Raw genomic sequence first — 12,179 nt, 5'->3', positions numbered from 1 at the left:
TTGAACCATCGATGAAGAACAGCCCAAGGCCATGTTAACTATGTCAAAGAGCATGGACAAACAAAGTTTGAAGACTTAGAGTACAGGTAGAAGAATGGGACCTATTATGGGACATACAATGCACAACAGACGTATGATCATTACGCTTCAACCGGGTTATTCTATTCCACCTCTTAGAAAGAAAAGAACTTAAATCAAAATACTTAATAGCATGGTGATACATTTATACAATCTCTGGTTCATATTTCGGCGACCAATCCTTCCTAATTCACATTTTTGTTGAAAGAATTTCTTTTGTAATTCCTTACATAAGGATTCAGAAAATACCGAGTCCCTGCCTACACAAGCAAATTGTTGATAAAACTCCAAAATGGCATTATTTAATCTTTATATTTATTTTCTTTTGGCTCTGCAAGAATTTGTCGATATTACTGATTTAATATTATCATTCATAGATGGGTTATAGGGAGAAATTAATATTTCCTTCTTTTGCAAAGAAAGGCTTATTCTACGGCAAAAATTATTTTTGCCAAGTTATTTTACTATTCAATTTATTTTTGTTATTATTCGTAGGTCTCACTGCACTTTTTGATACTATTCATAGATCCTACTGTACTATTTCAGCTAATTTTTACCTTTATTTTCAGCAAATTTTTTTTTCAATTTTAGCAAAATAAACAGATTTCAAACAGACCCTAAAGTATAAATAATCCCATTCCAATGAAATTGATATGCATAGCACAAGGCTTTTTGCCTCTCCAACTCCTTCTTCTTTGTGTGTGTGTGTGTGTGTGTGTGTACTGAATAAGGCAATATAATAACACAAAAAAGAGAGCAGAAACAAACAGAAGTAAGGGAAGGGGAGACCCAACTCCTTTAAAGTCGTCCCTAAAGGGCCTTAATATGGGCGAAGCAAGTAGGATTAAAAACAATCCAACTTCAATTAAAACACATTAGCAAAAATTGATTTGCAATTTTTGATTGCTTTTTGATTGATCAAAGGTCAATTGAATGTCAATCGAAAGGGCTATTGAAGGCCCATCAAAATTACATATTCTTCTTTATTTTAATTGTTTATTTTATTTTATTTTTATTTTATTTTTTTACAAATGATCTTGAATTTGAGAATGAATTACAAACTCTAAATCAAATAACATGTTTAAACTTTACTTTTCTCAGGTATAGCTTTTACAAATAATAATAAATAAATAACCTCATTTTAAAAAACTTAAAAAATACATGAGCGATGTTTTCAAAACAATTTTACAACAAAACTTAGATGTAATATTTCTTAAAATAAATGGTACCAAACCGACACTTTCTTCTGACGATAAGGGACAGAGTGACAGACTTCATTGGTACAAGTTGGCCATTATTCTACATTAGGACAAAAATTGAGTGTGCACATTAATTATTTTTGAACTATCATCACAGACATCAAATCTCACCTTGAAATCATTTCTTCTGATATTTGTATATATGTATAGTCATTACTCACGAGGCGTGGACGGTGCCAGAAAATTGCCATAATTTTTAAATACATCCATATGCATGCATATATGGAAAAGAATTAATTCACAGTTTTTAGTCAGCTGAGTCAGCCAGCATTCAGCAAAAAGAGTCAGCTATAGCCCACATGGTTTGGTTGGCATTTGTACCATTATATGATTCTTCTTCAGTGGATCTAATTGAATTTTTTTTTTTTTTTTTTTTTTTTTTTTTTTGAGAAACGATCCAATTCAAAGTTGAAAGACCCTAACTTCTAAAGATTATTATATCTAACTTTTACCTGTAAGAAAAACAATAAAAAATAAAAAATGCGAAAGGAACATGGAGAGGACAGACGTTCTTTAAGATTTATCCATCATTATGAGTAAAGTTTCAAAACCAATTAATCATTATGCAAACTAATTAGAACAGCATGGCTGATATCACATTTCAATGATTTCATCTTCATCTCCTTGATAATAAAAAAAAAATGCATACTTTAAAACAGCTAAGCTCCAATTTTTATTGAATATAAACTTCTTCTTTTCTTTGTCTATTTTCCTAAGATAAAATACATAATTTCATAAGATAATAATTTTTTAATGAAAAAAATTCAAGTAACTTAACTCCCAATATATATATATATATATATTTTGTTTCAAGACTGGATTGAGTTGTTGATAGCTCGACCTAGACTCATCTATTAAATTTTAGCATTAATATACTAAGTTGAATGTGTTAGAATAAATGTGGAAATGGAAGTATAAAATAAATAACACAAGAACAAGAGAGTTACCTTAACGACCTACATCCACAAAAGAAATTCTTAGATTACTTCTCTAATATATAAAAATGCAGTTCAAATTCTGTATTATAATGAACGTAACATGGGTATATATAAAATGACAAACCTTAAACTTTTAGTATAAGTATGAGACTTACCTTGCATGTAAAGTAGAATGAGTTTCGACTTATACTATTGAGCTAATATGTTTAATATATTCTAACATCATCCACGGCCAAGCACCCCCCCTCCCCCCTTAACAACGATTAAATTTATACAAAAAATTAAACATTTAGAATTATCTCAATACTTCTAGTTCTGGTAACAATGGCGTGCCTGTTTTTATAATTGGAATTGAGTTTTTTTTTTTTTTTTTAATTAAATATTTAGAATTATTTTTATACTTGTTGAGTTGGTAAACTTTTATTATTTCTCCTTTAGGCCTATTACTAAAATATCTTTTACTTACTACCAGCAATATGCCACGTCGGATAAACTTTCTGTCAAAACTTTTGTGTTTATAAACATTCTATTATGGTTTATACTTGTCATAATTCACATAAACATGCACTGGCCAAAATCTGTCAGTCCTAGGAAAGTGTGTCACAACTCACATGCTTTCTATACCAACTATAAATAAACCACTCTTTTTCTATGCATATCTTATACATTGGTGTGTCACAGAGTCACGCTAGAATATCCGAGGAAAATTCTTTTGCATCCCCGTGTAGCTATGGGTAGTTTCGACGAGCACAAGCCTGCAATGGCTATGGTGGGGTTGCAATTTTGTTATGCATGTATTTCTCTCTTCACTAGAATAGTTCTGGTACAAGGAATGAGTCCCAGGGTATATGTAGTTTACAGGCAAGCCATAGCAACTTTGGTTATGACACCAATAGGTTATTTCTCAAGGTGATATTCTCTCTCTCTCTCTCTCTCTCTCTCTCTCTCGCGTATAATTGTTGTATGCAATGCCCCTCTCATATTGGTGTAGACCTTATAGACATGAGATCTATTCATTTTTTGTGACACAAATTAATTATGCATGGAAACGTATGATTAATATGGCTTTTTGTTGGCAGGAGGAACTCCAATATTAAGTGTTCTTTGAACTTGAGAAGCTTCTCTTTGATATTTTTGAGCGCTCTTATTGGGTAGATTTCAATCTGAATTTGTTTCCTTCCTTAAGTTTTTATCTATATTTTTCTAAATTACTTAAATTATTTATTGGGACCTACTAAGATTCTTTACCTTCTCCCCCCACTGCAGTGTAACATTGAATCAGAACCTCTATTTTGAGGGCCTATACTTAGCATCAACATCAGTTTCAACTGCGATGAGCAATCTTGTCCCCGCAGTTACCTTTGTACTCGCATCTATTCTTGGGTAAATTTATTAACTTTATTGTGTTCTTTAATTAGTTCAGTGCTCCGTTTTTGTGTTAATTGTTGTTATTCACTCTAATTATAGTATTATATATAGGGTCATTTACAATTAATGTTCATTATAAAATTTGAAAATTTGCAATTAACGCCCTTAGTTAATTATGTTTTTCATAGACTCCTATTTAATTGACTAATATGCAATAAACATTTCAATGATTAAATTAATATCAAATTAAAAAAGTATTAGGATCCGTTTGGTTGGATGAGTGGAAAAGTGAAAAGATAGAAAATTGGGAAGGGATAGAAAAGTAGGAAGATGGAAGAAATTTAGTTTTTTCTCATATGTGTTTGGTTGGGAGGATAGAAAAGTGGAGGGAAGAAAAACACAATTGTTTGTTTGAGAAGAAAAATGAGAGGTTGGAAAATGTAATTCAAATAAATTTACTCCCATGTCCCTATTAGATAAAACTATTAAAACATTATAATTTTTTTATTATATTTCCCACAAATATATTAAATACATTTATAAGTATAAAACTCTAATTTTTTTTTTTTTAATTACACGTTATTTCTCATTAAAAAAAAAAAACCAAACACAAATTAAAAAAGAAAATACGTTGATTGGGTTTCATATAAAACTAACTCATCCTCTACCCATTGATCCAAGACTAGCACGACTAATATAGGATGTCCTCTACCCAAAAACTAATCAAGTAATCATGACTCACTTGACTTGGATAGCAACTTTGAGGGAGTAAATGAGTAATTCAACAATTGGAGCATCTTTTATCCTTTTATTTCCTTAGTTTTCCTCCCAAATGGAGAGGATAAAAATTTGTGGACCTAGAGTGATTTTCTTCGACATTGTTTTCTTTCCTTCTTGTTTTATCTCTTGAACCAAATAAGGGAAAATAACATTTTTTTTCCCTATTTTTCTCTCTCCCTTTTTCAACCCTCCTATTTTCATCTCAACCAAATGAAGCCTTAGTGTGATATTGTAGGTTTCAAATTAAGTTATAATTATATAGTAATTTTGATAGATTAGTGCAATTCTCCACTATTTGTCCTTTATTTTTTATTTAATTTGAAAATTATTTGAAGAACAAGTTGTAGGTTTCAGTTAGTTTAACCGATGAAATATTTTTTTCATCGAATAATATATTTGAGGTTAAAGCCTCTAATAAAAAAAAATGATGCCATGACTTAATAATAAAGAGAAATTATCTTAAAGTGAACGCTATAAAATAAAATTCTATTATATCTTAAGAAAGAAAAAACTGGGATAAGAGTTTCAATTGCAAAATTTTTTAATTAATTTAGGAGGAACATTGCAAATGTAGTTTAGGGTGGACGGTTAAAATTAACGCTATTTATTTCCAAAGTTCTTACAAGTTTATTTTCTGTATTTGATAATTAGATTGGAGAAGTTGAATTTTGGAAGCATGAGAACTATTGCCAAGATATTAGGGACAATCCTGTGTGTAAGTGGAGCAGTGTTCATGGCATTGCTAAAGGGGCCAAAGCTCCTTAATGCTGAATTACAACCAGAACATTGGTTGCTGGGTTGTCTATTTGTCTTTGCAAGTTGTTGTTGCTGGGCATTATGGCTGATTTTACAGGTATCGATAGCTCTATAGTTCTCTTTTAATGATCTGATAACTATGCTAGATCTAGATCACTAAAAAGCTATATTTTTAACCAGGTTCTAGTTTCAGAAAGCTATTCTGACCACCTATCTTTATCAGCTTGGATGTGTTTCTCAGCCACAATACAATCAGCGATACTTACACTATTTATAGAGCGAGACCCAAATGCATGGAATATACATTCACCTCTTGAAGTTGCATGTATTTTATTTACAGTAAGTAGTTTTTTATTTAATTAAATGCTAAGAACATTTTTCAGTACGTAGTTGGTTTTCAATAAAATGTTCATTTTAATTGCTCATTTAAGATGATAATTAATTCAATTAAAAATTGACATGATTTTAATATATAGTTGAACTGGAATATTATATGAGTAGGGATGTATAGGATCTGGGCTTTCATTCTTCGTTCAAGCATGGATCATATCAAGGAGGGGTCCACTCTTTTCTGCAATGTTCAATCCTCTGTGCACAGTTATTGTGACCATATTGGCTGCTGCGTTTCTCCATGAGAAGATCTATACCGGAAGGTAACATTGTCTCAACTTTGCAAAACTTGGAATATATTTTTAATTAAAACTAATTTTTATTTAACCAGAAAATCCCTATATTCCATTCTGTTTTGATCGAGAAGAGACTTTAACAAAATTATGTAATCTTAGAGCACTAGCATCATGTGTTTTAAAAATATGCTATTTTGATACATTAAAAAGCTATTTTATTTAGAGATATATATATATATATTTTTTAATTCTTTTGATTCTTTTTTATATTCTTTCTTTCTTTTTTCTTTTTCTTTTTTCTTTTTTTGGGGTTCTCAAAAGCATTGAAGACATATGGGAGAGAGAAAGTTTAAATAACTATTAATTAATTCCTAGGAGAGAACTTTGAATAAAAAATTAACAAAATATTTATGCTATTCTATTTGTACGGTAGCTTGCCAAATTTTTTTGGCATTTGATGCATTCAAAGTACTATAAATGCGTATTTTTCTTTTCATATAGATTGTAGGTCTCATCATAAATATAATCAATAGGACCAACAGTTATGTGCAAGGAAGAAATACGCATTTATTATACTTTAGAGTACTCAATAATGACCCATCTTATATCTGGGCTTTTACTGCACTTTACAACAATTATCATGTCAACTTGGATTTTTCATTCATATTTTTTGGGCAATTGAAAGTGTTTTTTTTTTTTTTTTTTGGCAATTTATCAATGCTTTGATAAGTTAACTTTAGATATCTAAAATAGACCAATGTGGATTGTTTCAGCTTAATTGGTGGAGTTGGTGTGATTATTGGTTTATATGCCGTGCTATGGGGTAAAGCCAAAGACCTTGTTGAAATCAAAGAAAACGCAAATTTCCAGACTGATGAGGCAAGTACCGTGAAGACCTCGGATGTTGATACTTCAGAGAAAACAAGTTGGAAAATTGATTTGGAGAAACCCCTTTTGACTGATAAAGCATGCAATGTTGATGAGAGTGGGATATGTAAATAAAAAATAAAATAAAAAACCTTCACATGCAATGGCGTATCGATTAGCATCGAAGAACATGTTTTTGCAACTATTGATAGATAAACGTTGAAGGAAAGAATTTTGTAATATTGACTTGAGAAATAAAAAGAAATATTAAGACTAGACAAAGAAATCTGAATGCGAGATAGGCATGAACTGCTTGTTCACGTCACCATCCACATAATCAGTGGCGGAATTAAGAAATTTTTTTAGGGAGCCGGTGAATACATTTTTAAGTAATTTTTAGATTTATTACCAAACATAAAAGAAAGTTAATAGAAAATTTCAAAAGTTAGGGGGACCATAGCCCCCCTTAGCACCCACTAGCTCTGCCTATGCACGTAGTAATATTATGAATTATTGAATACATTTAATCATCTCATTTCATTTTAGAAATGGTCTTTGTGCACACCACTTATGAGGCTATTGGACCAAACATCCTTTGGGCTCACAACTTATTTGTAAAGTGGGTTTTGGATTTCCTATTTTGAGTTGTTCTCGGCACAGAGACTCAATGAAGCTCTCTCCCTCCCTCTGTTTTCGCTCTCTCTTTTTCCAACCCCCTCTCCTCTTCTAACTTCTCATATTTATAGCTCTAAATCAGTGGAGGGATCATGATTACTGTCACAGTTAGTGCAATTGGAGATCCAATATCATCAGCCGCAAGTGGATGGTTAGGTGGGAGTGGAATGTGGTGAAAGTGGCCTTGGAACTTGGTTCCTACTCCAGCAGGCATGCCTGGCAGAGGTGCTTCCCCAGGCACTGCCAGGTATGCTAATGATGTGTGAATCATCTTCTGCTTCATTGTCCCTTAGCCAGGGAGTTGTGGTCATTGGTGCTTTGTTTGTTTGGGCTGCATTGGGTTATGTCACTTAAGGTTATTGAGTTGTTTGAATCTTGGCACGGTAAATTTGGGCGACATCACAATATAGATTTTTGGAGACTTGTGCTGCATTGCTTGATGTGGTGTATTTGGAGGAAAAGAAATGCTCGCTGTTTTGAGGGATGTGAATGGTCCTTGCTAGAGAATAAGTCTTTTTTCTTACACACTCTCCTTGTTTGGAGTGTGGCTCTATCGCATTTTTCTTGTTTTGCTCTTCCTCTTTTACTTGATCATTGTAATTTGGGTTCTTGATTTTTGCCCCCAAAGTACATCCCCAATGTACTTGGGTTGGCTATTTTGTTTATTAATAAAATTTTTCTTAATCTATCAAAAAAAAATATAGATATATATATATATATATATTATTAAACATCAGATCATTCCAAGTAAAAGTATCCATCTTCATTAAAAATTTTCAATTTTGAATTCCATCGAACAAACTAGGTTTTGCAAATCGTGTGTATGCAAATCTTCCATGTCCAAAAGAACACTCACAGGACTTGCATCGAACTCTTGATGTGCATTACTTTAATAAAATAATTTTTGTAATTTGTATTAATTACTCACCCCTAAACCATCATAAAGAGAATCCCAATTTGTGGCGTAAACTCTTTCAAAATTTTCATCCTTCAATTCAACTACACACACCAACTGATCTTCCAACCTACCTCATGCTGCATGCTCTACTTGGTATCATGAAAGGAGTTTTCATCTTCTATATCATCATTCTCATCCTCATGACCACTTTCCAATGGGGATATTTGCAGAATAATGGTGGTGAGGGAAATAATATAATAAGTCGACATGCGTTAGAAATAATACTGCAAACTAGCATCTCGAGTTCAAAAGGGTCGAGATGCCATCTAAATATCGAGTCTCAAATACTCGAATTTCACTGGCTAATTTGGTCAATTTTTGCCAGATAGATCGCGAGTCTTATAGACTTGAGTTCTAAAAAGCAAAACCGAGTCTCTAAGACTAGATTTTGGTACCTTAAGACGCAAAGAACAATCTAACGAAGAACAGAGACCAGAGGAAGAACTGAAGAGGAACGATGGAGCTTCGATCTGAAGAGGAACGATGTGCAGCGTCGACAATCTGACGAAGAACAGAGGAAGCATGAAGAACGTTGGGGCTCCGATTTGGTGGATTGAACAAAGAACGCTAGTTGATTGAATGCTAGAGCTCCGATCTAAAGAGGAACGTTCTGCAGTGTCGAAGAATGAAGAAGAACAATGTTGGGTCAAAAGAACTTGAGGAAGAAGAAGGAAAATCATATGGTAAAACTCAAGTTTTCAAAACTCGAGTATTAAAAAGTAAAACTCAACTCTTAGAAACTCGAGTTCCACGTGAATTTTTCCTCCACCTCACCTACCACCACATGCAAATCAAGACTTAAAAACTCGATTTATATATTGGAACTCGAGTTTTAGACACTCAAGATGCTAGTTTTCAACATTGTTTTCAAACGTGACAACTAACTAAATTTTTTAATATTTATTGTTATTTAGAAAAAAAAATTCACTTTCCAATATGTACAAGGGGTTTTAGTTTCCTTCCAAAATCTTCATGTGAGTCTCCCACTGGTTCCATTGCCGAAAAGAACAGCTAGCAATAAATCTTCAATAATACGCCTCATCTCTCATTATTTTTTTTTTCTACTATCCTTGATTTCCTCTACCCTCATGATCTCTACTACGGCTGGCCATAGCTTAAAGTTACTACCTTTGACTCAGATATGAATTTTTTGGCTTAGATCTTGGATCTTTTGCTCTAATACAACTTGATGTGGTGAGGACTTACGTTTAGCGTAGAAACAGAAATTCTGGCAATAAGATTAAAAAAAGAGAAGAAAATTAGAGAGAATAAGATTGAAGTTGGAACAATTAGATATCAATTTCTAGGATCGAAGCTCAAGAAATATTCAAAATGAAATTTCATAAAATGGATAGGAAAAGGTTACCCGCAACAATTCAAAAAAATGCTATATATAATTAGTGACTCACCAAGAGCCTTGTAACTCAATTAGCACCATTTGGTGTTTCCAACGAAGATATTTAGGGTTCAAATTCCTCCATCCCCTCAATTATTGATTTATCAGGGGGGGAAAAAAAGCATTTGGTGACTATTTATGAAATAGGTTAAATGTTAGTCTTTCTAGACTTTTTTCTAGACTTCTAGTACATCACGAATCATAATAGTTGCAAATATATGTGTTTGTTTGGATGTAATACAATTGCCAAGCTTGTCTGACAACTCTGACCATCCTAAATAATAATATTTTATATATATATATATATATATTTTTTTTTTTGATGAAATAATATATGCTTGTTGAGTGTCTACTGTCTATTACATTACATAATATAAGATATAATAATGTTTTTTTATTATAAGTTCTGTATCTAGATTCGGAAAGGATGGTTTGAGTTTTGAGTAATTAGCTTAGAATTTATGTATTTATATATTATATTTGATAATAATTGGAGGTTTTGTTTGGTATTGGGTATGTAAATATAGTAGTTTACACATGCTTATGCTACTAAAACCAGGTCTATAAGTTATATAACTAGTTTATAAAATTGACTGGTTATACAACATCTTTATTAAGACGTGTTGTACCCGTTTTTAGTATTTTTAAGTTTTAAAAAAAATGTTCAAGTTGCGGGATTAGCAATATATTGTAACTATCTCAAATTTTTATTTATTTTTATAATCACATTTCAATTGGCTACTTGGACTGTTTTGGTGGGACATTTCTAGCTATATACATGCTGAAAACTATCCTAATTTGATTAGATCTATCTATTCTTCTTCATCGCCATCCTTCCCCTTTTTGTGGAAGAGAGAGAGAGACAGAGAGTTTTTTGACATTCTATTTTAATATATAACAAGTATTTAGTTAGTAATTTATGAAAATCATGAATTTTTTAAGGATAAATGTAAATCTTGATTGTATTTATTCTATACTACTATTTATAAGACTTTTCCTATTTATGATTGACTTTTCTATGGTTCAAAAATATCCTTACACCCTGACAGAATTTTAAGACAACCTAGTAAAAGTACATTTTTTAACTCCACTAAAACATTGGCTACAAAACATGACCACTCACTTATTGAGTTCAAATCTTTTTTCCCACTTTTCCTGCTCCACTCTATACTCCACCAATAAATACTTGCCACATGTTCACCTAATTAAGAGCAGGAATAGTGGGATTGAAGATTTGGACTCCTCACTTATTGGTTTTCAAATTGCAATTAGATTCTCAAAAAAAAAAAAATGGGATAAGGATAAGGTATTTTTTTTTAATTTTAAATTCAATAGTTTTATTTTATTTTTTAAATCAGAGGTGTTTTTGGATAAAAAGGAAAACAAAAGGCTAAATTTTAGGGGGGGAGGGGGAAAAAAATGCATTTTTGGTCCCTACATTTTGACGTCATTTCTATTTTGGTCCTTACATTTCTATTTTACTACTTTTAGTCCCTAAAACTAAAAACACATTTTATTTTGGTCCTTACTATCACTCACTTAACAGAAATATCCTACGTGGCAAACGGAGTACACTATTGACACAATAAATGCTAACATGTCCATTAAAATAATATTAAAAAATGCTATATCAGCATCCACGCTAGCATCCACATCAACATCTAACTAAAAAATAAATAAATTTATCAATTTTAAAAATTAAAAATTATAAAAATTATAATAAAAAAATGGTGGAGTTTAGATCTATTATGTTTGTGCTTAGTTTCTTCTTCTTCTTCTTCCCCAAATCTTTCTCTCAATTTCTTCACCTCCCATTCTTTCTTTTGTCTTCTTTCTTTCTTCCTCTTTTTCTTCTTTCTCCCTCTATCTTGGTGCTTAGCCTTCTTGAACTCTTTAAGTAAGTTCCTCCATTTCTCTCATCTTTGATGAAATCTACTCCCACAAGTGCTTGTTCGACTCTGGCTTAGACCCACATCTCAGCTCTTGTCCTGGACCCACATCTCGGCTCACCTTGACTTCGACTTCGACTTCGACTTCATCGTCGCCGCCACTGTAATCACTGAGAATCATTTGTTAGTGCTAGTGGTGAGAGTGGGCGTGAGTGTGAGGGTGAGGTTAGGGAGCGTGGTGAGGTGGCATGTTGCCGTCGTCGATGCCATCATATGGATTTCCAATTAGATCTGAAACCCCTCTCCCTCCTCATTCTCTCATCTCTCTCTCTCTCTCTCTCTCTCTCTCTCTCTCTCTCTCTCTCTCTCTCTCTAGGTTGAGTTTGCTGTATTTGGTTTGGATTTTTGATAAATTTGAAAAGGGATAATATGGGTTTGTGAAAGGAAATTTTTGGGTTTGTGATAGAGAATTTGTTGGGTTTGTGTATAAGGGGATTAGTTGGGTTAGTGAAAAATGTTTAGATCTCAGGATTGACATAAAAAATTTGGTTGGTTGTCAGATTTGGAATTTGTTTTTGTCAAACTGAAA

The 12,179-nt window shown here is 32.3% G+C and overlaps 1 protein-coding gene across 1 annotated transcript; it reads left to right on the top strand.

Annotated features, from left to right (window-relative positions):
* Positions 1–2,856: 2,856 nt before the first annotated feature.
* LOC112029761 (WAT1-related protein At4g30420) lies at positions 2,857–6,946 on the top strand. The gene is made up of 7 exons (XM_024062447.2): positions 2,857–3,184; positions 3,355–3,426; positions 3,542–3,658; positions 5,075–5,276; positions 5,360–5,518; positions 5,681–5,832; positions 6,579–6,946. The coding sequence occupies exons 1-7, from the start codon at positions 3,006–3,008 to the stop codon at positions 6,805–6,807; spliced, it is 1,110 nt and encodes a 369-aa protein (XP_023918215.1). The 5' UTR covers positions 2,857–3,005; the 3' UTR covers positions 6,808–6,946.
* Positions 6,947–12,179: the final 5,233 nt, after the last annotated feature.

The sequence above is a fragment of the Quercus suber genome, unplaced genomic scaffold, assembly GCF_002906115.3.
Source record: "Quercus suber isolate HL8 unplaced genomic scaffold, Cork oak 2.0 scaffold_402, whole genome shotgun sequence".
Classification (NCBI taxonomy): Eukaryota; Viridiplantae; Streptophyta; class Magnoliopsida; order Fagales; family Fagaceae; genus Quercus; species Quercus suber.
Note: the sequence above shows the minus strand (reverse complement) of the source record. Positions and strands in the feature narration are given on the sequence as shown.

What these genes read in the sequence shown, in the direction of transcription:
- LOC112029761 (XM_024062447.2), top strand. Translation starts at nt 3,006, where the DNA reads ATGGGTAGTTTCGACGAGCACAAGCCTGCAATGGCTATGGTGGGGTTG. An exon ending in TTTTTGAGCGCTCTTATTGG is followed by an intron (nt 3,427 to 3,541) that starts GTAGATTTCAAT and finishes CCCCCACTGCAG; the next exon opens with TGTAACATTGAATCAGAACC. An exon ending in GTACTCGCATCTATTCTTGG is followed by an intron (nt 3,659 to 5,074) that starts GTAAATTTATTA and finishes TTTGATAATTAG; the next exon opens with ATTGGAGAAGTTGAATTTTG.